The 26841-nt window shown below is 45.3% G+C and overlaps 2 protein-coding genes across 2 annotated transcripts in view; one reads left to right on the top strand and one right to left on the bottom strand.

Moving 5' to 3' along the window:
* LOC134883144 (nuclear receptor coactivator 3-like) overlaps positions 1–15052 on the top strand; it is a 28527-nt gene extending 13475 nt beyond the window's left edge. The window contains 23 exon segments of the mRNA XM_063911348.1: positions 1068–1135; positions 3050–3154; positions 3434–3594; positions 5296–5396; positions 5571–5745; positions 5846–6037; positions 6128–6214; positions 6352–6495; positions 7234–7381; positions 7483–7813; positions 7815–8124; positions 8322–9295; positions 9390–9513; positions 9751–9990; positions 10204–10416; positions 10526–10643; positions 10769–10940; positions 11201–11563; positions 11868–12086; positions 12204–12450; positions 12525–12723; positions 12872–13226; positions 13344–15052. Coding sequence (XP_063767418.1) covers positions 3069–3154; positions 3434–3594; positions 5296–5396; positions 5571–5745; positions 5846–6037; positions 6128–6214; positions 6352–6495; positions 7234–7381; positions 7483–7813; positions 7815–8124; positions 8322–9295; positions 9390–9513; positions 9751–9990; positions 10204–10416; positions 10526–10643; positions 10769–10940; positions 11201–11563; positions 11868–12086; positions 12204–12450; positions 12525–12723; positions 12872–13226; positions 13344–13355 — 4971 coding nt within the window. The 5' untranslated portion in view covers positions 1068–1135; positions 3050–3068 and the 3' untranslated portion in view covers positions 13356–15052.
* A 3628-nt stretch (positions 15053–18680) lies between these two features.
* On the bottom strand, positions 18681–19941 carry id1 (inhibitor of DNA binding 1, HLH protein). Its single transcript, XM_063911842.1, has 2 exons — positions 19457–19941; positions 18681–19258 (listed from the first exon to the last, which is right to left on the bottom strand). The coding sequence occupies exons 1-2, from the start codon at positions 19814–19816 to the stop codon at positions 19223–19225; spliced, it is 396 nt and encodes a 131-aa protein (XP_063767912.1). The 5' UTR covers positions 19817–19941; the 3' UTR covers positions 18681–19222.
* Between the last annotated feature and the right edge of the window lie 6900 nt (positions 19942–26841).

Below are 26841 nucleotides of genomic sequence, written 5' to 3' on the forward strand. Positions count from 1 at the left end.
TTCTTTCAGCATTTCACAGTTGTATTTTTTAACATGATATCATTATTAAGCATGTCCTTAGAGACCACCATTTTTTCCCCCTTAAAGTCATACACCATTTTATCAAGAGTAGTGTGATTATCATTGGAGTTTCATTAGGAAAGAACATGTGACGGGCTTATCTGTGGCAGCACGATGGTGCTAAAGGTCACTGGTTTTTGGATCACTTTGTACCCAAACACTGAAAGCCATTCCAGTTTTTCTGTCAGGACCCAACAACGCGTCCCTTGACATGAAAATGTGGCTAGAAAAAAATCAAAGTAGACAGCCTGAATTCTGAGTGTGACATTGTAGAGCTCATGATAGCGGCGGGCTCGAGAGAGATTCCTCTCTGTTGCTTTGATTACAGCTTATCCAATTGCTCTGATGAGAAAACAACAATCCCCAGAGGGCCTTCTCTACTGTGATTATGAATAGCATTAAAGTGCTGAAGGTTATGGAAGCTTTAACATACGAGTGCATGTCTGACTCGAAGTTGTGAAAGCAGTGTTGTAATTGTAGGAACTCAAGGTGAAAGGACTACCTTTTTTGTACCATAAATAAAGAGGAAGCAACACATTAGTCATGTGTTCAGTAAGGATAGCTTATTGGCCAATCGTGGTGTACATTAAGAGTTATCTGATAATTGTGCAGGGATGTCTGGCCGTTTTGAAGATAGATTCATGAAATACACACTCTGTTGTTCTCTTAATTCTGAGGGAAAAGCATTTGTAAGGCTCTGAGGGCCAAATATAAATCAAGGTGTGCGAGTGAGAACCAGGCGACAGGGCTCCAGCCTGATAAACAGAATATGTAAATAGGGTGGATGAGTGGCCACATTTCCAGGAAAGGGAAGTGATGACGCAGTGGAACGGGCTGAGGGGAGGACGCAAACAGGATGCTATCTGCTGCAGCTTCCTGTGCATTTTTAGAAATCACTTTTTTTCCCATGATTTTCTGTGAAAGCTAAACATATAAAAAAGGCTGTGCCATCATGGAGCCACGTGAAGACTTTCAGAGTTCATGACCTTTCTCTTTCTGTTTTCCAGGAGATGTTAAGACATTGAAGCAACACTAGACCCTGAATGGAGCTTGACTGGGGGTTCTACTGGTCAAGGTGAGCAATGTAGAAACACACACACACTTGTCAGATAGACTGTGTGCAACAAAAAAAATATATTTCCAGCTATGATATGTTGTATTTCTCACTTTGACAGCTGTTGTTTGTGTGTCTGATGGTTTGTCTGACATATCTCATCTTGTCCCTGAGCAAGTTTCACATTGTCAAATGAAGCTGATTCAGGTCAGTGGCAGATTGCCAGGCCTGTTGAGACTCATCTGTGGTTTCGGTTGGCTGCTGCTCACAATCTCTGCTCCAGAAGTGCTGCGTATGTGGGTTTTTAGGTTTCAAAGTCTTTTGGAAAGAGCAGAATGAATAAATGACAAGTTATTTTCAACGTAACTTGTGTCCTGCAGTTTAAATCCCTTGCAAACATAGTTAAGTGAGTGAAGTTACAAAAAGCCTGAGCAGTTTCAACATTTTTTCCCCATGACCAGAACTGTGTACACAGCCATACATTCCCTGTTCTCAGAAAGGCCCCACGCTCGGCTTGTTTGTCCGTTTTCAGGAGTTGAGGCTGACTGAGGGCTGATGTCATCTTTCTCCGCTGCTGCAGAGGTGAACTTTAGGACAGATGGAAGGAGTGAAGAAAGGGAGAAGGAGAAAAGCGAAGGCGGTGAGGGTCACAGCCGTAGCAGGACAGGCAGATTTAGAGAGGGGTTGTGAAAGGTAGACGGACACGAAGCATGCGCTGCAGATTTATGGCGCTGAGTGCTTGTCTGAGACTCCTGTAGTTGGAGTAGGAGTAGTGGTGGAGGGTGAATGGGCTGCGTGTCCTAGCCTGCAGTTTGCGGAGCAGGAGTTGCATAATGGCTCCCATCCGTTCTATACTTTTCCACTCTGGAATGAGCTCACTCTGTGTTTAAGACTTTGTTTGTGTGTGTGCGGACGCTGAGTCGAGGATAGAGTCCTATCTGGTTGTGCAGCAGCATGCTACAGCCCTGTGTGTGTTTCTGGGTGGGAATCGGAAAAGAGCAGTGACCTTAGAGGCTGGCGACGGAGGTTTCCTCTAACGTGAACTCTGAGGGGGTCAGACACGGGGCAATGGCAGAGCAAGAAAACAAGGGCAGGGTCCACAGTTCTACACCCAGGGAGGGAGGGAGGGAGGGAGAGAAGGGAGGGACTGCCTCAGGATGGTATGGGAGGAAACAGCAGTTAAAACCTATTGGAATAAAGGGCGGATGTGGCCTAGTATGGAGAATGTGGAGTGAAGAGAATGTGGAAAGGGGATAATTCTGACTTGTTCCTCGCCTGGGTTGTTTCTGGGTTCCACGAGCATAAGAAGTGGGTATTTTTCCCCCCCCCCAGTGCCGTACCATGCAGTTAGACAAAGAGGAAAGCCTGGTGAAAATGTGTCTCTAGCTGGGACAGCAGCTCAAACTGTCTTGCAGACTGTGCTGCGACATGCCTGAGCATGCAGCGGCTCTGGAAACGGTTTGTGTGTGCAGTGTGCTGCCGCTGCTAGCAGAGTGGTATCGTTCTAGCGGGCAAGCTGGCTGAACGCAGAATGACCCATCTCCCCCGAGGCTCCAAATCACTACATCATCATCAGTCGCTCCTCACAGTGGAACAGATGAGATTTCACTCCCATCAGGCACTAAGCAGGAACCAAGGCTGCTTTACTAACTGGATAGTTTACCCTCATAAATCTGTGGGAAGCTACAATCTACTCCGCCTCAGAAGTCACTTTATTAATAACATCGGTAGCTTCTTTATTTCTTTCTCCCCTTACTTGACACTGAGTATAAAAAGTGAACTTTGCAAACAAAGCGGAAGGCACGTCCCAGTCCACACTTATCTTTGATACCACACGCATATGAAACCACACTCCCAGTTCATTCCCACTGATCATGTCCTGCTGCCTGTATGTGTGTGTGCATGTGTTTATGATGTGCAGTATTGTGCTTTCAGGGGCTGATATGCGCTGAAGATGAGTGGCGTAGGAGACAACTCGCTGGAGCCGCTGTGCTCCGACCGCAAACGTAAACTCTCCACCTGCGACACGCCGGGCTTAGGGTGAGTACTGTAACTTCTGTTGACTGTCAGCCACACATCACTCACTGTCCGCTGCTGTATTCGCTGTGACTGTCAGCGAGTGCACGAGGTTGCTTCCTCCCCACTGGCCCCCTGTAAACATCCCCACCCCCCCCCCTCTCCTGGTTCAAACGTATGTCTTCTGCTGCCATCGAAGTATCCCAAGCATCCGAGCCAAGGCCGTGTGGCCCGCATACGGACGGGGCATGGGGAGGTGAGGTTGTCATGGCAACGTGTCTAATCCCCTTGGCTCCTCGGCAGGTGTGACAAGCGTCGGAGGGAACAGGAGAGCAAGTACATCGAGGAGCTGGCGGAGCTCATCTCTGCCAATCTCTCCAACATTGACAGCTTCAACGTCAAGCCTGACAAATGTGCCATCCTCAAAGAGACCGTGAGACAGATCAGACAAATAAAAGAGCAAGGTACCCGCACTGTGCACAAGTACACACACACCACACACACACACACACACACCCCACACACACACACACACTATCATTATTATTATTAATGCATTTGTTACATTTAGATGAAGCTCCTATCCTTCAAGTAACCATACCAATGTGAATGCGACTGCATGTTGGAGCCAAAATATCTTTAAATGTCTTCTTTAAAACGTATGAATTGTAACTCATTGCCCCATTATGTATATTCATCCAGTTGCCTTTTCTGTTAAAGTTAATGAATTATGATCGTATCTTTTATGTCAAGCAAATATGGAACCTGGCCCGGGGCTACACTCCCTTTTTTTTCCTGTCTATATTTTATAAGGGCAGGTGAGCTCCAGGTAGAGCGGTTTCACTTCTTTATTAAATCGTTTTTTTTAATTTTGTTATCGCTTTAGTTAGCTAAATGGGGCTGTTGTACACAATGTATTGCCTTAAAGTCAAACCTTTTCTTAGTTTAGTTTTTCATAAGTCGAGGTATTATTATTGTTGTTGTTATATTTATTGTGTTTGTTATAGATATATTTTTAACGTTAAGGTTGGGTTTATATGTTTTATTATTACATTTATTTTTTCCTGTATTTGTCATGGCGAGTAAACAGAGACTTTAGTTGGGCTGGATCTTGCAGTCTGCAGGACAGATGATGCCCGTGATGAAGTGGTGTGTTTGGTTCATGGCCAGGCGGCTTCAGACTGACAGCCAGTTTGGCGTTCTGTATCGCTGGGGGTAAACGAACACCAGTAATTGAGACTAGTCCTTGGTGGTCGTGGCTCAAGGCTGTCGGTGACAGTGTGGATCTGTTAGTGCCAAAGCGTGCTCCTCGCTGCGAGACGAATGACACTACTGGTGATTCAGAAATCAGACCTCATAGAGAGCCGCTGCTGCCCTCAAGCCATCTTCCAACCGTTCTGCAGATTTGACATTAGATCGGATATTCAAAGGTGGATATTTCCACCTGTTTTACATCCGTTGAGATTATATCTGTGAGGTTAAAAGGGTGAGGAAGAGAAAGAGCAATCATATTGGAATTCACCCAGAGGGTCACAGCTGGCTACTGCTGGCCCCGGTGTTATGCAGCCATGTTGCCATAGTTACAGGATGGATATGATGGAGGGCCTGTTTTTCCTTCTCTTTTCTGTCTGTTGTCCATTTAGCTCACCTTTACCCTCCCCCTGTTTACACGTCTTTGCAATCATTGTCTCCTTCGTCAAATTAGCCTCTGTTTGCTCATACGACAGCTAGTTGGAAATTGAATTAAATCCAGAGTGGTATTATTTGTCGCCCTGCTCAGTGTCCGTGCCACAGATGGCCCTGCTATATAGAGTGGTATCAAACAAAGCCTCAGACACATGCTGGTTTTAAAAATAGAAAGGCATGCTAATTATTCATCCGTGACTCATGCTGCCACCTGCTGGCTGGAAGGAACATGATTTCATTGCATTATGAAAGCACACAGTTAACGGGACCCCATTCAATGGTTGACAAACAGGCAAAATGCATAAAAACCGTCACTGAACAAAACATGCAGGACATGTGCATTTCCCAGAATTAAGGTCACTAGTCTTTCCTTCTGAACCACAGCTGTTCTAGTCTAGTCACACCATGTGAATTACTTTGAATAATAACAACAACACTGGCATATTTTGCTGTTTGTAAAATGATTCATCTGTCCTCAGGAAAGAGCTCTTGCAGTGATGACGATGTCCAGAAGGCGGATGTCTCCTCCACTGGTCAGGGGGTCATTGACAAGGACCATCTGGGACCACTGCTCCTACAGGTCAGCTTGGGGACAATCATTGAGGGAGGGGTAACAACAATTACCTGCCTGTCCATATGCTGTTCTGTCAAACTTGATAGAAGTGTCTCAGCTGGTTAACAGAGGGGCATCAATGGTAACCAAATAAAGTGAATCATCATCTCTTCATTTTTTTTGTGGCGCTTGTGTTTACAGGCCTTGGACGGATTTCTGTTCGTGGTCAACCGAGATGGCAACATTGTGTTTGTGTCCGACAACGTGACGCAGTACCTGCAGTACAAGCAGGAGGAGCTAATCAACACCAGCGTGTACAACATCATCCACGACGAGGACAGGGAGGAGTTCCACAAGAATCTGCCCAAGTCTAATGGTGAGACGAGGGTTCAATCACAAAGATAAATTAAAATGAGTTCTCGATAACACGTGTATAAAGTCATATCTGCTCACTCGCTGCCTATTTCCCCTCATAGCACCAAACGGGGCATCGTGGGGTGGAGAGGCACCCCGGCAGAAGAGCCACACCTTCAACTGTCGCATGCTGGTCAACTTTGTTCACGGTCAGAGTCATGTGATGTCAGAAGAGAGGCCGGGGGGCCAACGCTATGAGACCATGCAGTGCTTTGCCCTCACTCAGCCCCGAGCCATGATGGAGGAGGGGGAAGGTAAATGTCATGGTTAAAGGCTTAGAATATGTTCTTGACTAAGATTTTCCCCACGTATTGGACTGATCATTGTGTTGTCTCTTTACTCAGATTTGCAGTCATGTATGATCTGTGTGGCGCGACGCATCATTCATGTAGAGAGGACGGAGAGGTTTAGCACTCGCCATGAACTGTCTGGTAAGTTTCTATGCGGCATGGTCTTTGGAAATGTACATCTTAGATTCCTAATACACTAAACCATTCCCACTCCATCTATAGTTCTCCATACGTCCTCCTTCTTTGTGTAATCCCCATGGCTGCTTCTTCTATCGCAGGTAAACTGATTGAAATTGAGCAGCAGTCCTCTCTAAGCACCACTATGCGCCCGGGCTGGGAGGACCTGGTGAGGCGCTGCATGCAGATGTTCCTCAATCGAAGTGAGGGACAACCATGGTCCTACAAACGGCACTATCAAGATGGTATGTTTAATCTGACCCTCCCTGCTTAGTCACTACCACAAAAAGCCCTGGTGCTACACCAGCAGAACTTTAGTTTAGCATTTCTCTGAATATAAATGGATAAGAAGGACAGCATGGCCATAGACATTGGTGCACCTTGAGCCGTCATTACAAGTGTCAGGTGTGATCACTACCAAAAGAATAAAAGGAATGCACTCTAACATGTTTCACATAATTAAAATGTTCAGTATGTGGACAGGGCCATGCGAGATGAATCCGAGGCTTAAACCATTAATGAGTCATCTCCAGTACGTTGATGCATTCATACGTCACGATGAGTATCGCTCATGTTGTTTTTGTATACTCCTCTAACAGAGAGCAGCCTCCATTTGTCTTTGTCGAACTTTACCAGCTGTTATTGCGGAGTTAATTTGGTTAGCTTCACATTAAGAGCTTTTAGACGGTGACCACTGGAGGGCTTTTTGTTGCACAGCAGCTCCATGGAAGATTTATCTGTTTCTGGTATCAGCGACTGAAGGTTGAGCAACACATCTTACCGTGCCTTCCTTTGTGTCTGGTGGAAGACACATCTGTGTTGCACAGATAATTTCGCATTTCACAACAGCAAGAATATATAAAATATCTGGGTATTCTTCAAGTTACTGCTACGACCATCGCACGGCTGATTATTAGCACTTTTTAAAATGGTTTGGTCTTGCTATATTTGGTGTTTTTAATTCTTCTTTTTCTCCACTCCAGCTTTCCATACTGGTCATGCGGAGACCCCTCTCTACCGCTTCTCGCTCGCTGATGGCACCCCAGTCACAGCCCAGACCAGGAGCGACCTCTGCAGGAATCCCAGCACCAACGAGCCACACTCGTACCTCTCCACACATTTGCTACAAAGGTAAAAATGTTTAAAATGCTCTCTAAGATTTGGTAACTGTCTCAATTTGCTTCATATTTGTTGACTTTATTGTGTTATTAACGTGATCGATTCCACTATAGGGAGCAGAATGGTTATCGAGCGAACCAGGGAGCAGCTATGAGGCCTCAAAACATGCCTGTGAACAACCCCAACCAACAAATGAACATGGGCCCTGCGGGGAGCATGGGCATGAACCGAGGCTACGGCATGGCGGAGCAGGGCAACATGCCACAGAGAGGGGCGCCGCCGTACTCCGGGGGCAACCGTATGAACCAGATGAATCAAATGAACCAGATGAATCAAATTAATCCCATGCATCAGATGAACAGCATGGGTCAAATGAATCAGATGAATTCCATGCATTCAATGAACTCCCCCATGAACTCCCCCATGAACTCCCCCATGAACTCCCATGAACCAGAACCAAATGGGGCCCATGAATCAGATGGGCCACCACGGCATGCATCAGCAGCAGCAGCAGCAGCAGCAGCAGCAGCAGCAGCAGCAGCAGCAGCAGCAGCAGCAGCACCAACATCAGCAGATGGGTCAATTCCATGGAGGAGGAGGTGGAGGCGGACCCGGAGGTGGAGGAGGGTACGGGATGGGGATGACCAGTCCCCCCCAGGGCAGTCCAGGGATTAATGGCCCCCAACACAACATCATGAGTTCACCTAGAGTCAGAGGAAGCCCAAAGATGGGTTCCAGCCACTTCTCTCCTGGAGGTATGAACCAAACACCAAACCTTTGTAGAACAGGCATTGATTACTTACCGTGAAAGACTTCTCCAGAAAAGATTGTCACACCTTCAATATATTTTTAACTAGTTCTGAAAAATCTGAACTTGTTGAATACCACTGTTTGTGACATGTCTGTTGTTCCCTTCCTGGGTGTTGACATGTCTCTGGTTGTTCCTCTGCAGGTCTGAACTCTCCCATGAGCTCTGGTCACCCCGGTAACTCTGGAGGCGGATTAGGAAGCACCACCTTCTCCAGCAGCTCTTTGAACGCCCTCCAAGCCATCAGTGAGGGAGTGGGTAACCCGATGCCTTCCCCTCTCAACTCTCCTCCCCCTCACAGGCCGGACAGCTCCCCGAGCATCAACTCCACCAATCAGGCAGCAGGGGGGCCGTGTAAACCTAGCCTCCCGGCCTACTCTGACTCTAAGAGCCCAGGCAGCTCACTGGGGGGTGCAGGAGAGTCTCAGCAACATCCGCACACCCCCACAAGCGAAGGGCTTCCCGACAAGCCCGACAGCCAGGCCAGTAGAGAGACAGGTCCTGTCGGGGGAGACTCCAACCGACGGGTCCCGGACACCAAGAGCCACAAGAAGCTTCTGCAGCTCCTCACCTCCCCCACGGATGAGCTGGTGCCACCTAATCACACACCGAGCTCTGGACCCTGCTCCACGCCCGAGGCTAAAGAAGGAACAGCCGGCGTCACAAGCCCCTCCTCCTCCACGGGAGTTTCCTCATCCACTGGCGGAAACCACGGCGCCGTGTCCTCCTCCGGCGCACATCTGACCAGTCAGTCGCTGCAGGAGAAGCACAAGATCCTCCACAAGCTCCTGCAGAACGGGAACACTCCCGACGAGGTGGCTCGCATCACAGCCGAGGCCACTGGAAAGAGCAGTCTGGAGGCCGGGGCAGCGGAGCCGGGGCCCGCAGCCGCAGGGGGGGCTAGAGGACCCGAATCAAAGCAGGAGCAGCACAGCCCGAAGAAAGAGAAGCCCCATGCCCTGCTTCACTACCTCCTCAACAAGGATGACTCTAAAGAAAGCGGGGATGTCAAGCCAAAGCTGGAAGAGCTGGAGGGGAGAGTAGCTCAGGGGCCAGGGGTCACCAGCTCGGACCCCCACTGCATGGATGGGAAGGTCAAATTGGAGCCGGCTGATGAGGCGAGTCCTTTGCCCTGTCATACTAATTTGTGAAATGTAGTTCAAGATATTCCGTAGAGAATGTCCTCTAATCATTGGTGTGTCGATGTTTCAGGCGGAGACACTGGAGACCATTCTGGGGGTCCCAAGGAACAACTCTAGCTTCTTCTCTGAAACGGACTCCAGAGCAGTGAAGGAGGCAGGAAACAAACCAGGAAATATGCCGGACAGTTTACATGGTGAGTCCGTTGATCTATTTGAGTATCGTCACCAAATCTAACTCTGGTTGATGAGGACAGTCTGCATGTCCGAGACACTGCCGCCATAGAAGCCTTGGCATAAAGCACCAGATAGTTTTATAGAAGTCTTGCATGAAGTATCAGACCATAGAGGCTTCCTGGTCAGGGCAGTGTTAATCACACAACCTATATGTGTTGGCATGTGAACTTAAATTTAGTATTGTGTGTGTGCTCCAGACGGGGTAAGAGGCCCCATGCCTCCAGCTCAGCGTAGTGCCTATCAGAGAGCCTTGTCCATGGATTCCAAGCCCATGGGAGGAGAAGGAGTGGTAGGAGGGGGGCTGGCCGGCAGAAGAAATGTCCCCTGTCCCACGCTGATCAAACAGGAGAAGATGGATACGCCGATCCGACCCGGGCCCATTCCCAACGGCTTTCCAGGGGGCATGGGTGTGTGTCCGCCACGAGGCAATCCAACAAGTAATTTAAAGACTTCTAACTCGGCATGGTCTAGCGTCTTGGCTCTCTATGAAGCCCTGGGATCAACAGAGTAGAAACCATTGGGATAATACTACTATCTTTTATATATTCTTCTAACTAAACCAACCATATAAAAAAAACTAGAGGAACTAAGGGTCCAATACTCACTATGGGGCTGAACTTACTGATAAAACATTGTCTCTGGTCTTTCAGGAGGTATGGGCAGAGGTATGGGAATGCCTCAGAGGCCTCCCATGTCGGCGTCAGGGGACTGGGGGATGCCGAGGTCCAGCGGCAGCCCTGTGGCCGGACCAGGACACCCTGGCATGGGTCGCTCCGGTCCAATGGGAGGACCCATGATCAACCGGTCCAACAGTGTTCCCGGAAAAACCCGCTCTATGCTGCAGCAGCAACTCATGGATATGGGTATGTTTGGAACTGTAAAGATAATGTCCAATTCAGAATCATTTCCTGGTGTGTAATTGGACTTAATGTGACCTCCTATTGATCATTCACTTCCCATGTTCCTCTGCAGGTTCCAATGAAGCCAATATGGGTATGAGCCCGTTCGGTGGGCACGGCCCCACACCTCAGTCCCCCTCCTGGCCGGACTCTGCTATGGGAATGGACAGACCAAAGACTAACACAACCAGGTAAAACTTTTTGCACCCCGCCGTGTTCTTCTAAATGTTTGCCAACGTTGAACTAAAGATGGGGGTGATGGCGTCTGAGATCCCAGTCAGTGATGTAACCTTTCCTGTGTTGTTTCTTGTGTTAGGGACCAGTTCGGGCACCCCCTGGAAGAGCTGCTTGGGCCTCTGGTCAACAGCGAGGGCCCGAGTGAGGAACGGGCACTTCTTGACCAGCTGGATTCTCTGCTCAACACCACTGATGTTATCGCTCTGCAGGAGATAGACCGAGCCCTAGGCATCCCTGAAATAGTAGGCCAGGTATACACTTACTGGAGTAAACGTATAATATAAGTTGATATGTACATTTGCGGTTGCTTTAAGCAGAAAGTGTGTGCTTCATAGTTCTCCATTAAATGTTAAAGTATTTAGTGGAACGCTTGATCCTCAATCTATAGTATCTCAAATTTCACTGAAGTAAATGATCCATCGGTAGTTCGATAAAATAAATGCCCCTGTTTGTGTTGATATTGAAGTTTAATGGTCCATACTGAATGAAATGCATCTTCTCTGTACCCCAGAACCACGGACCTGAAGGACCGGAGCGAGTGCCGGTTCGGCGCCCACAGTCGGAGCCTTTCCCCGGGCCCGAGTCCTCCTTAGGCATGGACCAAAAACCCATGTACAGCCAAGGGTACCCTGGACCCCCGGGGCCCTCCGCTATGGGCATGCAGCCTGGTTATGGTGGCAACACCATGCAGGGCCAGTCTCCAGGAAACTTCAACCCCATGATGAATCAAGTGGGCCAGACTGGGGGCTTCCCTAATATGGCTGGTGGTATGGGGGGTATGGGCAACCCGCGCGCAAACATGATGCGACCACGCATGATGACCGCCACCAAGCCTCTCAGATTGCAGCTGCAGCAGAGACTGCAGGGACAGCAGGTGATCTCACACAGATATTCATGGTGTCTCAGGAGGAGGATGTCCCTAATGTCAAAGCCATAATCAACTTAAATTGTTCACAAGAAATAACAAATAAGCTTTTGTTAGATTCTGGAGTCTCGATTTTGTAAAGATTAAACGGCCATTGGATTTAAGCGCCGACAGCTGTCATTTACATTTCAGAAATGTTCATTTAATGGATTGAAAGTTCATTATGATCAATTTTCTTATAGAATCCAAATGTGGCACCCAACATAAAAACTATCCTATTTATCTCTTTGTCTTGTCTTGTCTTATCTTGCAGTTTATGAACCAGACACGACAAGGCATTAAGATGGAACACTCTGCCGGAGGAAACCCTGCCATGCATTCAGGCATGCAGCCAGGCATGCAGCCCGGCATGCAGCCCGGCATGCAACCTGGCATGCAACCCGGCATGCAACCTGGGATGCAACCCGGGATGCAACAAGGAATGCAACCTGGCATGCAGCCCGGCATGCAGCCCAACATGCAGCCTGGTCAGGTATGTAGTCTGCACTTATCAGACTAATGTAGAGTGCCTTTACTTGCCACTTTTTTAATGTCATCACCTCAGTCACATTTCGTAGAGTTAATGTCAGAGTCTGGTATTTGTGTGCAGCCTGGTTTCCTGAACGCGCAGATGATGGCTCAGCGCAGCAGGGAGATGATGACCATGCAGATGAGGAGGCAGCGGATGATGATGTTGATGCAGCAGCAGCAGGGGCAGGGCCAGGGCCAGGCGGCAGCAGCAAGACGCTTCAGCCCTCCTCCAAATGTCACCGCACCGGGAGGCATGGAGAGCCCCATCGGAGGCCCCGCCATGAACCAGCCCGGACAGCAGGGTTTCAGCTACGGAGGTAACTACGGTGAGTTGCCTGAGATCGGGCTCTGTGTTTTTTCTCCTGGATGTTCCACTTTAACTGTTTTCTTATTGTTGTAGCTGCAGGGATGAACCAGCAGGGGGACCCATCGTACATGTCTCCTGTTAGCAGCCCACCAGCGAACATGATGCAAGGACGGATGGCAGGTCCTCCTCAGACCAACATGATGCCGGGGATGCAGGGAAATCCCCAGGGAGGGGCAATGTACCCGTCCGGAGACATGAAAGGCTGGACACAGGGCGCCATGCCCCGCAGCAAGTATGTAGCGCCAGGCTTCCTTACGCTAAATCATTTATCAGTTATTCAAGTGTTAGATGCTGATGGTAACCTGTTTCATTTTGTGTTTTATTTCTGTCTGATGTAAATGTCCTGTGTTTAAACATGTTTTTTTCTTCTGTTGTTTTAGCTCCTACCCCCAGCAGCAGTTTCCCCAGCAGGGCAACCAGGGCCAGTTTGGACCCATGATGATAAACAACTCCATGGGTGGAGCCGGGCCAGTCAGTGGGGCCGGTGCAGGACAGATGGGCCAGATACCAGTACAGCGGCAGAGCCAGATGCAGGGCCCTATTCAAGGTCAAATGCAGGGTCAAATGCAGGGCCAAATGCAGGGCCCAATGCAGGGTCAAATGCAAAGCCCAATGCAGGGCCAGATGCAGGGCCAGATGCAGGGCCAGATGCAGGGCCAGATGCAGGGCCAGATGCCGGGACAGATGGGCATGAACCCCATGGCAATGGGCAGAATGCAAATGGGACCTGATCAGGTGGGTTAAACATTGCATTGTAGGAGTTTTAGATTATAATATGTAACAGTTCCTTATCCTTAAATACAGGTAAACACATCCATTTGTTTCAACCCTGGACTGTTTTTCTCTCTGCAGAAGTATTGCTGAGGACCGGAGGCAGAATCTGGAGCCTTTCAGCTGCAGCAGAGCGGTCCGAGCCCTGAGAACAGCTGGACCTACACACACACACAAAAACACACGCAGTAAGAGCTCTCCAGCATTATCTGTGACACAGACAGACCGCTCATCCAGGACATGGGGCATAAGGACTAAAGTTGGGCTTCATCCCCGATTGAAGCCTCACATACTGTTACCCTGTGAAGGTGATGCACAAACACAAAGTACAAGTGTGTGTGCGTGTATGTGTGTGCGTGTGTGTGTGAGCGCATGTTTGTGTGTGTGCTGCTGTCGGGCAGTATTCAGCGTCACGGCCAGGCTGCAGTACGGGACTATGGTACAACGAGCTGTGGCTGCACTTTACCAGGAAGCTTCTGTGTGGAACAAAGATCGATGCAATATTTCTTCATCATTACAGCCTTACTAGAGATTCAATGCCTTCACAACAATGGGTTTTCTTTATTTCTACTTTGGATGCGCCTCATTCTTGAAGTCATCGGAAGCTATAAAGCACAGTTATCTACGTTATGCAGATCGGAGCAATAACTCTACGCCTCTATGCTTTAGACTGTAACTGAGCATCCTAACACCTGTTATAAGCAAACACATGGTACTGCAGTATTAGATGTCTCTGTGAATATGAATTGTAAATATTCTACAAAATATATCAAACATGCTTTTTAAAGGCCCATTATTGCACAAAGTATGAGACCTGGTTGTATTTTTGTGTCCCATAGGTCAATGCCTATTTGGTTGATTTTTATTATTTTTTTAATGCCGTTGCAAATATTGCAGGTGTGTTCGGGGGTTTCCTTCCCTTGTTTGTCTTTTTTCTGTATGCTGTATTTTTTAAATTTTCCAAAAAGTCATGTATTCCATGTTTTAGCGAGGCACTTTTACTTGTGACGAGTCGAAGGTTTGAGCTTGTCGGAGGTTTCATTGGAAGATGGCGGAGGTGGTTGATTACGTTAAGCAAATGAAATTATTTTTGGGGGTTTTGTTTGAGGGGAGGTGTATGGGTTTTGTCTGCAGTACAGTAAAGAGGAACGCGCTCCTCAATGTAACCTTGCAATGTTCTCCCCCTCCCTGTTGAGTGTATTTTATTCAGCCCCATCTTCTGTTGACTATCATCCTCATCTTGCCTAATCTACCTTTTTCAACATGCGCAATCCAAAGATATTTTTCCACATCTCTGTATAGTCTCCGTGGTTTCTGGTGTACATTTTTAATGCTTTTATTCGTCTGAAAGTAAACGGGGTACATATCATGGACCTGGTTTTTGTACTGTAAGCATACGGAGCAAGTTCCTTCGCAGTGAGAGGCGTTCAATGCAGAGCGAAGAGGACCGGAAACTCTCAACAGAATGTTTTTACATCCAGGAAAAACAAACGAAGCATGTTTTGCTGTAAAAGAGAAATACCAATGGAACGCAATCCACTTCAAGACATATCAGTATCTCTTCTATCTTTCAGGAAATAACATCATTTTATGTCCAGATCCTTTTTTCTTTTTACTTCAGGAAAAAGAAACTCTGTAGAGTTTGAATTGAAGTGCAAAAAAGAGGCAAGAGATCATTTGGTTTGTTTTTACGTTATTTCATGGTAAGATAAGCTGTCATTTTACAGGATGTATATTACAGATTTTTTCTGTTGTTGATATTGATGTAAATACAAATTTCTATTTAAACACTTTTGACTCTGGTTGTCTGATTATTATTACCCTCTGACTGAATTTCACTCCCTCACTATAGTAACAGTAAGCATAAGCCACTATACTACCGACCAATAGTGATCAAAGACAGAGAATGGGAGCTAGAGCTGTCACGTTATTGTAAAATACTAATGAAGGATTCTTCCATTAAAATTTCAGATCTTATATTCTCTAAGAGAAAAGCTGCTTTACTTGGATTTTACAATATTTTGGTTTAAAGTACATGAGTACTATCAGGACATATGCTTTAAAATAGAGCTAGTTGGTGTGACCCTTGTGAAAGATGTGTAAAGACATTAGATTGTTGATCTAAAAATCCTCAGCAGCATTTTTACTGTCTAACAGAGCTAGTTTTAACTGCTTTGTATCGAGACAAGAAGTTTAATGTGAGGATTCTTAAAGGTCAGCCCCTCCTCAGGCTCACAGGATACACGTGGGGGGGTCATGATGATCTTGAAATGAATCACTTTGATCAAACAAAGCAGATGTAGGCTAATGCTGTCTTGGCTTTGTATTTATTTTGTACCTCGATAAAGCGCTGGATAAATCAAATGTGTTGTTATAATTATGGTTGTAAGGCTGACCTATGAGCGGCCTGATCGAAGTAAGGAGGCTGAGGCAGACCCAGGCCGCGGACATGGCAACACTTCAATCCAGGACCAATTCAATACAACGTCCATCAACACCACCAAACAACCTAATGGCAAAAAGAACTGCCTTTAATAGCCCCAACATTTAGGCTGTACCATAAAAAGGGGCTGTTATGTACTAATGTGTTTTTTATATGACAGTGATAGGAACGTTTAACAAAATAAACATACATTAATTAAACTATACATAATTAATGTATGAAAAACTAGTATACAAACAAATACAAATGTAAGAGAGATACACCACCCTGGATACATGCTGATTTTGTAACCCCCACCAGGAATAATAGAAGTGTATGCTGTTTCCCCGGGGACCCATTTGAGCAACGGACCGTGGGACAGGTGAGTGTTTTGGTGTTTTTATATGAGACGCTATGACATGTCTTAGAAATACTTATGTTGCTTAAGTTCAGAGATAGGTCGTTAATAAGTGCATTTACTCAAGTACTGTACTTAAGTACAATTTGAGATACTTGTACTTTACTTGAGTATTTCAACTTTTTGCGACGCTGTACTTCTACTCCACTACAATTCAGAGGTAAATTGTGTACTTTTACTCCACTACATTTATTGAATACCTTACTTTGCAGATTTTGATGAATAATATCAAATATAATCAACACTTAAATAAGTTAGTCCCGCCTGGAGTAAATTCCCAAGCTACCCTGCAGTATACAACATCATTAAAACTAGTTGCACCTTTACCAACACTTTAATGATCTATAATTATAATCAAAGCGTATAATATATATTATTCTGAAATGTGGAAATCTGCACAATGAGTACTTTTACTTTAAGTAGATTTTGATGCTAATACTTTTGTGCTTTTACTTGAGTAACTTTTTTCAAGTGCTACACTCTGGTACTACTACTTTTGTACAAGTAAGTACAAGATCTGAGTACTTCATCAACCTCTGCTTATGTGATCAAATCAATATGTAGAAACTGCACATTTGAATGTGTCAGTGCAGACAGTTTTTCCCGATTAGGATTAGTTTCATTCCATAGTTTAGGATATTAAAGGCAACCCAACAAAACACACTGTTACGATTTGAAAATCACATTTTTTCTAGTTTTGTAAATTTTTCGAAATATCTGGGATAATGTGAATGCATAACTCAGTCGATAATAAAATATAAATAATTAATAACATTGGGCTTGTCTTTTCTGTAGACGTTTTAATACAAAAAAGGTTACAGAATGAGTTATTAATCATTGATGATGACATTTATATTTATTAGTGTTGCAGCTGGTACATTATATTTGTATTATATATAGTGCTGGATGGTAATCAAGACATATGCGATATACTTGAGTAGCACATTTTATTTAAATATAGAATTATTTAATATCAGCAGGTAGTTCTACCGGAAGATGGCGCTGTTGCCTGTTGATGGCCTTTTTTAATCATGCAGTTCATTCCATGCTCGCAAGAGGGCGCCACCTGCAAGAGAGTTGACGAGAGAGAGAGAGAGAGATTATTCTTTATAGATTAATGGATTAAAATAATAATCAGGAAATTAGCAAATTTAAAATCCAAACAATAATCGACCCTAATTAGATTTAAATGGTAATAACATCCTGAGTACAGACCACCACAAGCCTGCTTTTAATTGAATATACTCCACCATATTAAGAAAGATTGCCATTGAATATTGATATGTGATTAAAAAAATAAATTGGAAAGTTTTATTTTATTTGTATTTAAAAAATGAATGTAACTTTTAATGGACAGCTCAAGCATTGTATGTATTTCAATTTTAAAAAAGTATATATATTAGTACAACTTTAAAACATACGGCTGTACTGTGGGAATCTCTACCAAAGAGCGGCTCTCTCTCTCTCTCTCTCTCTCTCTCTCTCTCTCTCTCTCTCTCTCTCTCTCTCTCTCTCTCTCTCTCTCTCTCTCTCTCTCTCTCTCTCTCTCTCTCTCTCTCTCTCTCTCTCTCTCTCTCTCACTCTCTTTGAGTGTTGGCGTGTTTCCCGGCCCATCTGCGGCCTGGCCCGTGGATTACTGTTTGTTAATGTTTCAATCAGCTGTGTGTTGAGGAATGTGGAGCTATTTAACCTGAACTTCCCCAGGTGTGCCGAGGCGCCGCTCAGTCTGGGCCCCGCCGCCCTCCCCTGCCCTTGGCACAAAGCTATCACACAAACACAATCACACACTGGCCACGCCGGGGCTGCAGCTGTGCGCATCGCACCGCAGGGAAATGGGAAAAACATTGCACCAGGGAGACAGAATAAATCTTATAACGAATCGCCTCGCCAAAGCCATTTTAACCCCTGCAGTGCCGGGGGGGAGACTTAAAAACTTCTGATTTACTCTGATAACATATCGAAACACCATATGTAAAGTGGGTTTTATTGACTCAAACCAACTTTTGTCTTATTTATTCACTTTTTACTTATCTTATCATTATCTTGAGTTGTTTATTGACACGCTTTCTGTGTAGTATTTTAACCCTCGTTAAAAAGTATTTCTCATGGGATAATTTTATTTTAATTTAATTCCAAACTTCCTCAATTTGTCAAGATGTTAAGACTTGACGATTTAACATGAGACTTCCTCCTGTAATGTGATACGGTAATGACCCATAGAGAGGCAAATTACCAATTTAACTGGCTCTGAGCCATTTTGTTGACCACCAGCTTTAGGTTTATGTTACTTGAGTGACTTAACAGCTTCTTCTGTGTAGCACTTTTTTTTTAATTGACAACCACTTTACACTCCCCTCGTGCTAATATCAGCAACAAGATAAGCTATTCCGATGAAAATGAGTAGGCCTGCTATTAATCATGTTGATAATACGGCCATAACAGCCTCTTATACCCACTGGTGTCATGCTTCACAAGTATGTGCTAGGAAATCCACCACTGAAGACTCCAGTTGCAAGATATAACACCTAATATAAGTATCTTTATCTCTCTCACCCACAAACACAAGGACACATGAGGATTCTTGTTCAAAAATAATCGTCTTGTTTTAATAAAAACACGAATAAGGTACATTGTAAGAAAACAATATGTTCACATAATGTGGCATTGTAATATACAATACAGTTTGTCGCTCAGGAATCTGAGAAATTTACTTAACTTTTTACAAAATGTTGAATATCTCTATATGGTTAACACAAGATAAAAAGAGCGTAACAGAAACATTAGCTTTCTTTAGAAACTCTACAAGCAACGAGCGGCGCTGGTTGCACTGAACATGTCTTGGTCCCCGGGCTAACCCAGTCTATCTCTGGACACCACCGCACATCTTCGTCTTCTTCTTCATTCAGGGCCCTCTGATGAATCGAGAGCCTTGAGTGACAGAGAACCTCAACGTCGGAGAATGTCCACACAACGTTATTTTTCTAGCATTGGGAGTTTCAAACGTCCCTACACAGTTCAAGGTTTTTTTACAGATGTGTTTTTAGAATACACATCAGATTGCCTTGTTCGTTTTCTGCGGTGCTCGCTTTTTTGGGTGATGGCGCGATGCTCCACTGGCTCTTAACGGCACATAATCCTGTCGTCTGAGCATCCATTCTGCGGGAAAGAGAAGAGGGATATTGATTAGGACATCTGTTCATAGATAGGAGGCAGTCACAACAAAACTTCAGCACAAAATGAACTTTTACGCATGGCTATTTTAACTTTACGCACAAGTAATAACGTTCCAAAAACACGCCACAGTGATGCAGGCACCTCTGTTAAACACTGCAGTGTATGTGAAAAGATATTTACCTCGACTGCGATGCTTGCGATCTCAGCATTGAGCGTGGTCAAAGGTGTGCGTGTCATGCCGCTGGAGATCTGGCGACTTTTCTCCGGCTCGTCCAGCTCGACCTGCAGGTCCCAGATGTAATCAATGACATGCTGCAGGATCTCCACCTTGCTGGCTTTCTTGTTGGTGGGGAGCGTGGGTACAAGTTCCTTCAATTTGCTGTAGCAACTGTTCATGTCGGCGAGGAAGGCGCTCATCTGTTCATCCAGCAGTGGGATTTTGCATTTGGCGATGGTCAAGCTCTGTTCGGACAGGCAGCGCACCATGTCCTCTCCGCCGACCTTGCTCTTCAGGGCGCAGGTAGATCCGACAACCTTCATGTTGATTAGTGTGAGAGGTGTAGTTTCCAAAGTGGGATAAAGTAAAAGTAGTTGAGCAGTGAGGCTTCTTTTCCTCTTAGAGATCTTGGCAATGCTATGTTGACAGTTTGCAACATCCACATGGGCAAACCTCCTCTCCTTTATAGCAGAGAAGGAGCTGGGGGGCGTGCCAGAGTAGTCCTGTTTGAAGACAGGGAGCCAATCAGAAGGCTGTGTTTGTATTGAAGGGTCGGTCCACAACAGCACTCCTAACCAATGGCTGTTCCCGCCTGGTTATCAGGATTTACAATCTGTTTGAGGGATGGCGTTACAAATGGAAACAAATGTGTTTCTTTTATGGGTAATATGTGGGAATCCAGCTGTCCATGGCTTGGGGACTCTGCAGGTGTAGATAGCCTGGGGACAGTCACGGGGTGGTGAATGCACTGTGGGAATGTGTGTGGGATGGGACAGGATGAATAGGATGAATGGCTAATGATAATTAGACTGCCACAGTGCCCTAGATTTGCCTCGCACATTGTTGATGCCACTGCAGATGTGGATGACAATAGTACAGTAAAGTAAGACAATTGAGTGGCCAAATAATCCTGGGAAAAGATTCACTTTTTGGTAATTACTGTGTTTGGAAACAACTGTTGTTGTGAGGAATGCAGTCACTAAATAGATTAGCAGTTTATTCAATTTATCGCATCATTAGTTAATAACATTTGAGGACAGATTGGTGATTGTATTAGAAAATATGCGGCAAAGTCGTTTCCCAGCGGACAAAATCCCTGTTTTTATTTAACTCAAAGCTTTCTTTATGCTTTCTCGCAGCACAGACTTTCATTTTGCTGCTCCTCTAAAAGCATCAGTGTGAGCAGCAGCTTCACGGATTCCTTCACATGTTTCTGCAGTGTGTGCTCAGCCTTGTGTGCTCACTCAGATCGCATCGCTCTGTTCTGAATCTTCCCCCCAGATTGTCCAAACAAGCCCGAGCAGACTGGCAGGCGCCAGCGCGGTGACGTCACCCATTCATCCGAGCCTTGACGCCTGTCAGCCTGGCGCCGCTCGGGCGGTCGCCATGGAGACGTCAAACAAGAGAGCTCGCACTCTGCACTGCTCCATTCACCTGCGTGGCGCGCGGAGCCCTGAGAACAAACCGGCTCCGGGGCTTTGTCGTTCATTTATCACCTTTAAAAGCAGCAGGGGGGGGGGATTACCGCCCCGCGCACCTGCAGAGCCTGTCAGAGGAGAGGCTTTATTTTAACACTAAATAACTGCTGCATTCCTCCACAGCCCACGGTGACTACTGTGTGGCCCTGAGATAACTTCAAACTTTTTTTAATTCGGTGTTTTTATGCAATTTGTTTGCTGGAATTCGGTTTTCCCTCAAAGCCAGTGATAGTTTGTGATGCAATAGTTTAGACTCATGCATTAAACTAATGTGTGTTTTACATTTAAGATGTGCAATATTACTTAAGCAAGACACAACTTTATATTTCCTAATAACTTTTTAAAACTTAATTATTTGACTCTTATTAAAAATAACTATTTTCAACCACATCTTTGCAGCAACTACTAAAATGACACGTTACTACTTAGTATTTTTTAGACAAAGTAGATTAGGCTAAATGTACTTTATCGAGCCCCTTTAAAAGGTGTTTCTTTAATTTGGCGATTTTATGCAATTTGTCTGCAGGAAGTTTTCCCTCAATGCCAGTGACAGTTTGTAATGCAATAGTTTAGACTCTCATGCATTTAACTAATGTATGTTATACATTTAAGTTAATGCAATTTTATCCAAGCAAAAACAAAACTATGCATTTTTCTATTCACTTTTTAAAACTTCCTTCACTGACTTTTTACTTAAAGTTCACAACAATATTGCTGCAGCCACTATAATAACATTAGACCACTTAGTATTACTTTATGAAAAGTAAATTAGATTATATATACTTTATTGATCCCTGTGTTCAAAGATTCATTCTTAATTCGATGGTTTCATGGAACTTGTGTGCAGGAGTTCATTTTCCCCTCAATGCTCACAGTTTGTCATGTGAAATGGTTAATCATGCATGACACAATGCATGCTATACATTACAGATAAGGTAATATTCTCTAAGGAATAACAATGCATTTGCCAAAAACTTTTTTCAATCTTAATTCACTTACTTTTTTATTACATATTAAAACAAACTTTGTTTCACTAAAATATTGCAGCAGCTACTATAATAACATTTCACTCATTAGTATGACTTACATTTAAGTAGCAATGCTTGAGAAGGCAGCCTTAAAAGTTGTCTGAATGCTTTGCAAAGCTTACTAAAGTAAAGTCATTATCTGTTCCCAATGACTCAGGGATTGTTTATCACTGATTTAATAATGTGGGTCATGTGTTTTAGTATTGTATCTGGCCAAATGTGATTTTATTTCACTTATTTTCTTATACTGTTGGGTAGTTCCATGTCAGTGCATCAAAGTTTAGATGATACATTTCATGCAGTTAATCTGAATATATTTAAAATGACCAAGAACAATAACCGTGACTTTAGTGGAAGGAAAAGTATAATGTTTGCCCTGAAGTGAAGTAAAAGTCTGAAGTGCCATAAAACAAAACAAAAAAATCATATACGTTTTATTCCCTTTCTTGTATTTAAACACATTACTTGAGTAAGTGTACTTTGAATGAAGCTCTTTTATTTTACAACGATCTGCAAAATATAATAGTTTTAAAGCATGTTTTTTCAAAAGTGTTTAGACTATCATAAATAGTCTTTGCACAGACTAATGCACTGCAGCTTTTCATCAACTTTTAAATGAATTTGCAGGAGTTAAAAGCAGCTTGTCTCTCACACTTTTAACCCAAATGCTATTTAAAGAGCCCCTGCTTGTGTGCACAGATGTTGGAGCAGACCACAGATAACATGAGCATTGCTTTGCTGTCTTGTAACAAACTTTACTACCACCCTGCCTGTTCCTTCCAGCCGTTGCAGCAGTAGCCTGTAAAAACTTTTTAAGAAACTTTCCTTTTTTTTTTTCCTTTTCTCTTTTTTTTTGCCCTCTGTCCTAGGTCGCAGCTGACAGGGCGGAGGGAGGGCCGGGTGGGCAGAACAATGGGAGTGCGGTGCAGGGATTGTGGGAGAGAATCTAGGCTGGAGCCACAGTGTCTGGAGCGCCCCTCCACTCCCCTCATCCAGCTTTTGTTCAGCTGCAAAAGCTATCAGCACTTCCTACTGACACCAACAATAACTCCACACAGCTGGGCCCTTTTTAGCCTGTTTACAGCACATCAAGGCGAGGGGAGAGAGAAGACAGAGGGAAGAGGGAGAGGAGGGGAACGAAAAGTGAAACATATTAGCTCCTGATTTTAACTGACAGAATGGCAATGCCCTCTCCCCGCTCCTCTTTCCCTCCTTCATCGCTGACACAGTATTCATTTCCCAGTGGAGTCTTTACATGGGAACCTATTATCACTTTGTGTTTAAAGTCTCTTGACAGGCTACTGTTTGTGACAGTGTTGTTGCAACATCCTGCATCAGTCAAGCAGCAGAAAGGCTACACTTTGTTTCAGGACATCGTGTATCTTGGCTAAACGTATGCCCTTACACAAACTGTTCCTAGAATTTTTCACTATGAACTGTCCCATTTGGCGGAGGGGAAACATATTCGCTGATACACCCTCTTTATCGCACAAGCAAATAGATCTACAAACGCACACTACAGGAAGCCACGAGGGGAAACGCTGGTGCAGGAATTCACATAGAGGAAATAGGACATTCCAACAATGCTTTCACACTTTACGCTGTTGTTATTATTGCTGTGGGGACAATAAGTAGTGTGCGTACTACTTCCTGAAACATCAAAGTCACCACAATAATGGCAGGGGAGAATAAATGGTTTCTTAGACAGAGGTTTTAAGTTCAGTGGGATTGTTCAGATACACCGTTGAAAAGAAATGTGAAGGAATTTGATTATGAGAGGAGAGCACCACATGCAAGTTTTCAACAATTTTTACTCTCTCTCTCACACACACAGACACACACACACACACACACACACAGGCCATGTCCTTGCAGCTGTGGGATTAGTTTTCAGTTCCCAGTCACGCTCTTCCTGTTTGCTTGATAATGATCACACCTGTGTGCAGGTGTGTGGAGAGGCTCTCATGGGACTGGGAGGGGTGAGTGTGGTGTCCGATACAAAAAACTTTTACCACACCACAACGTCACGTATACCCCACAGCTGAGTGAGGACTGACCGTTGGGGCCATCAGTCACAGGTACGAGCGGAGGAGGCCAGTACCTGATTGTGAGGGTTTATAATATTGGGTTTCACGGCCAGAGAGGTCACCTGGACTTATGTTATCAGTCAAACTCCTCATGGCCATAATTGGATCACATAATCATCACCTTTTTTTCATTTTTCATTCATATTAAATCAATTCATTGTTATAAATGTTGAACAGGTTAGATGAAATGGCCATGAATATCCTTATTAGACAGGTATGAATACCTTGTCTTTTCTCTTTATAAACAGCTGATACAGCAGGTTGGACTGCAGTATTTCGCTCTGGGGTGACTCGTCTTCCCCCAGAAAAAAGGACTTTCTTGCGACTTGGACCACATTACTTTAGTCAAATGTCTGGTCACGGCTTCTGTGGGTGCATGTTGTGTACGTTTCTGCCTGGATTCCTGGTATGTCCCGGCGTGGCCTGGCACCTCCCTGGGCTGCCCGGCCTCTGTAATGACTGAGGGCCCGTGGTTGGGAGTCACTTCCTGTGGGAGTCCTGGTTCAGAGATGTGTCATCAGCAGGGCAGACCGGCTGGAGCCTTGTTGCTCCTGTTGGGTGTTTTTCCTCTGTGCAGGCAGGCAGACGGGTGGGTGTATGGATGCCCTTCCCTGAGAGCCAGGGGCGAGCAGCACAAACACTATCTCCATCTGATAGTTGGTGTGCGGTGAAGCCTCACAGAGATCCTTGAAGCCCCACAGGTGTCCTCTGCTCTGCGTCCTTGGCCTTACAGGGACAGCTTGGTCTCTCTCTATCTCTTTCTCTCTGGTGTGTACATGTGTGTGTGTGTGTGTGTGTGCATTCACCGGACCTACCCCTCCTTTACACCCCTGTGGCCATCTCCCTCCGCCTGGTTCCCACACACACTATCAAAGCCCTTTAATGGCTTCTAATTAGCTCCCCATCTGCTGGTGACAGCGCACTGGTGGCATGCTAAAGCACCCATTGAGAGCATAGGCATTGTGCTCTGGAATACTTTCCACTCCAGTGGCAATTGCCTGGAGAGAGAGCTTTAGTTGGGGGTGTGGGGGGGTTGCTGGGGTGGGGCTGGGTGAGGAGGGGGTGAGAGAGGGAGCTGGAGGAGGGGATGCTGGGTAGTGTTCTCTACAGTCAGGGGCTTGGGGGAGGGCAGGGGTGGAGGGATACACAATGGGAGACAGTGTTACGGCTTGTTGCAAATCTAATAACACCAGAGTCCCTTTCCGTCCACTGGTCATCACCCCCCCCCTCATCACCACCAGCAACTATTTTGCAATCCCACCCCCCCCTTCTTCCTCTTTCACTTTACCAACAGTTTGCCGCTGACATCACAGGGAGGATGGTCGGTGAGTTAAATCTGACTCTGCGCCGAGGCCACGGTGAAACTGGCAACACAGCCAGATGAGTTCCTTTATTGTCCTGAGGAGCCCCACGGCTATTGCTCCCCTCTTGGACCGAACAATAGATGCACCTCTTTAGAAACTGTAAATGTAGCCTAATGAGGCCTCTTCATTAGCAGAACCTGTCTATGTGTGAATGAATGCGGCCTGTTTGTCAGATCCTATGAGGCCTTCACCGCTCCAGGACCTCCAGCAGGGCCCAGGTCCACTGGTAGCAGAAGGGGAGACCAGCTGTTCCCAGCTGGGAGCCAGAGGATGCCTCTGGGGGACAGGCCTGATTGCTGCTGGCCAGCTGCCCCCTGCTTTACAGGGGGAGATGGAGAGTAAAATAACTGCTTCTGGGAAACCATCAGATCAGCTCCAGCATTGTCCGTCACCACTGTTGTCTTACTTACATAGTGTTGCTGCGCTGAATGGATCAATATATATCAGTGCTGCGACTGATGATTATTTTATTACCATCTCACTTTCTCAAAGTCAACATTTAAATGTATTATTTTGTTAGTCCAAACCCTAAAGATGTTCAGTTGGATATTTGGAAAAAAGTTTTTGAAAAAAAACGATTAATTGATTATCGATGATTGATTAATCAAAACAGTTGCAGATGAATTTCAATTAGTTGACTAATGTTTCCTATTGATATACTGTTCATATAATAAAAAAGATACATTTTCTTTAAAAATCAAACATTATCTAAGCCTGACATAAACATGTTAAAACGTTTAAGAAGATCGATACAAAAGAGCCACAGAAGTCAACACACACGTTTTCCCAAAGTAGAATATAGTCCCCTGAAGAAAAACAAAACTGACCTATTTAAGGCGGGAACTTTTTCTGGTTGTTCTAAGACTCCATGGCAACTCAAGGCACTACTTTGAAATGACAAGTAAGACCCTCTCTATTTGTGTGTGAGTTTGAGACGAATGGTCTGTCACCTAACCTCTCTCTCTGTCCCACACACACACACACACACACACACACACACACACACACACACACACACACACACACACACACACACACACACACACACACACACACACAAAACGGCACATCCCCACAGCTGCACAGAGGCGTCCAGTCAGCACGGCCAGGGGACATGGGAGCCAAAGCCCAAAGATGGAGCATGGACAGTGGCAGCTGTGGAGCTGACAAAGCCCCATTCAGAGGGCCCAGGCCTGGGGACAATGGCTGGGCCAGGCTGAGCCCTCTCCTCCACTCTTCCACCCAAAGATTAATACTTCAGATGGGCTTCCCGGTGGCAGGCAGGGCTAAAAGGAGAGCCCTCCTGTTTGTCACTGGGCATTGTGCAAGTCGCCTGAGAACCAACCTCTTGGATGGGCTTGACAAATGAGAGCCGCCATTGACAGTGAACA

Source organism: Eleginops maclovinus, chromosome 20 (assembly GCF_036324505.1).
Source record: "Eleginops maclovinus isolate JMC-PN-2008 ecotype Puerto Natales chromosome 20, JC_Emac_rtc_rv5, whole genome shotgun sequence".
Lineage (NCBI taxonomy): Eukaryota > Metazoa > Chordata > Actinopteri > Perciformes > Eleginopidae > Eleginops > Eleginops maclovinus.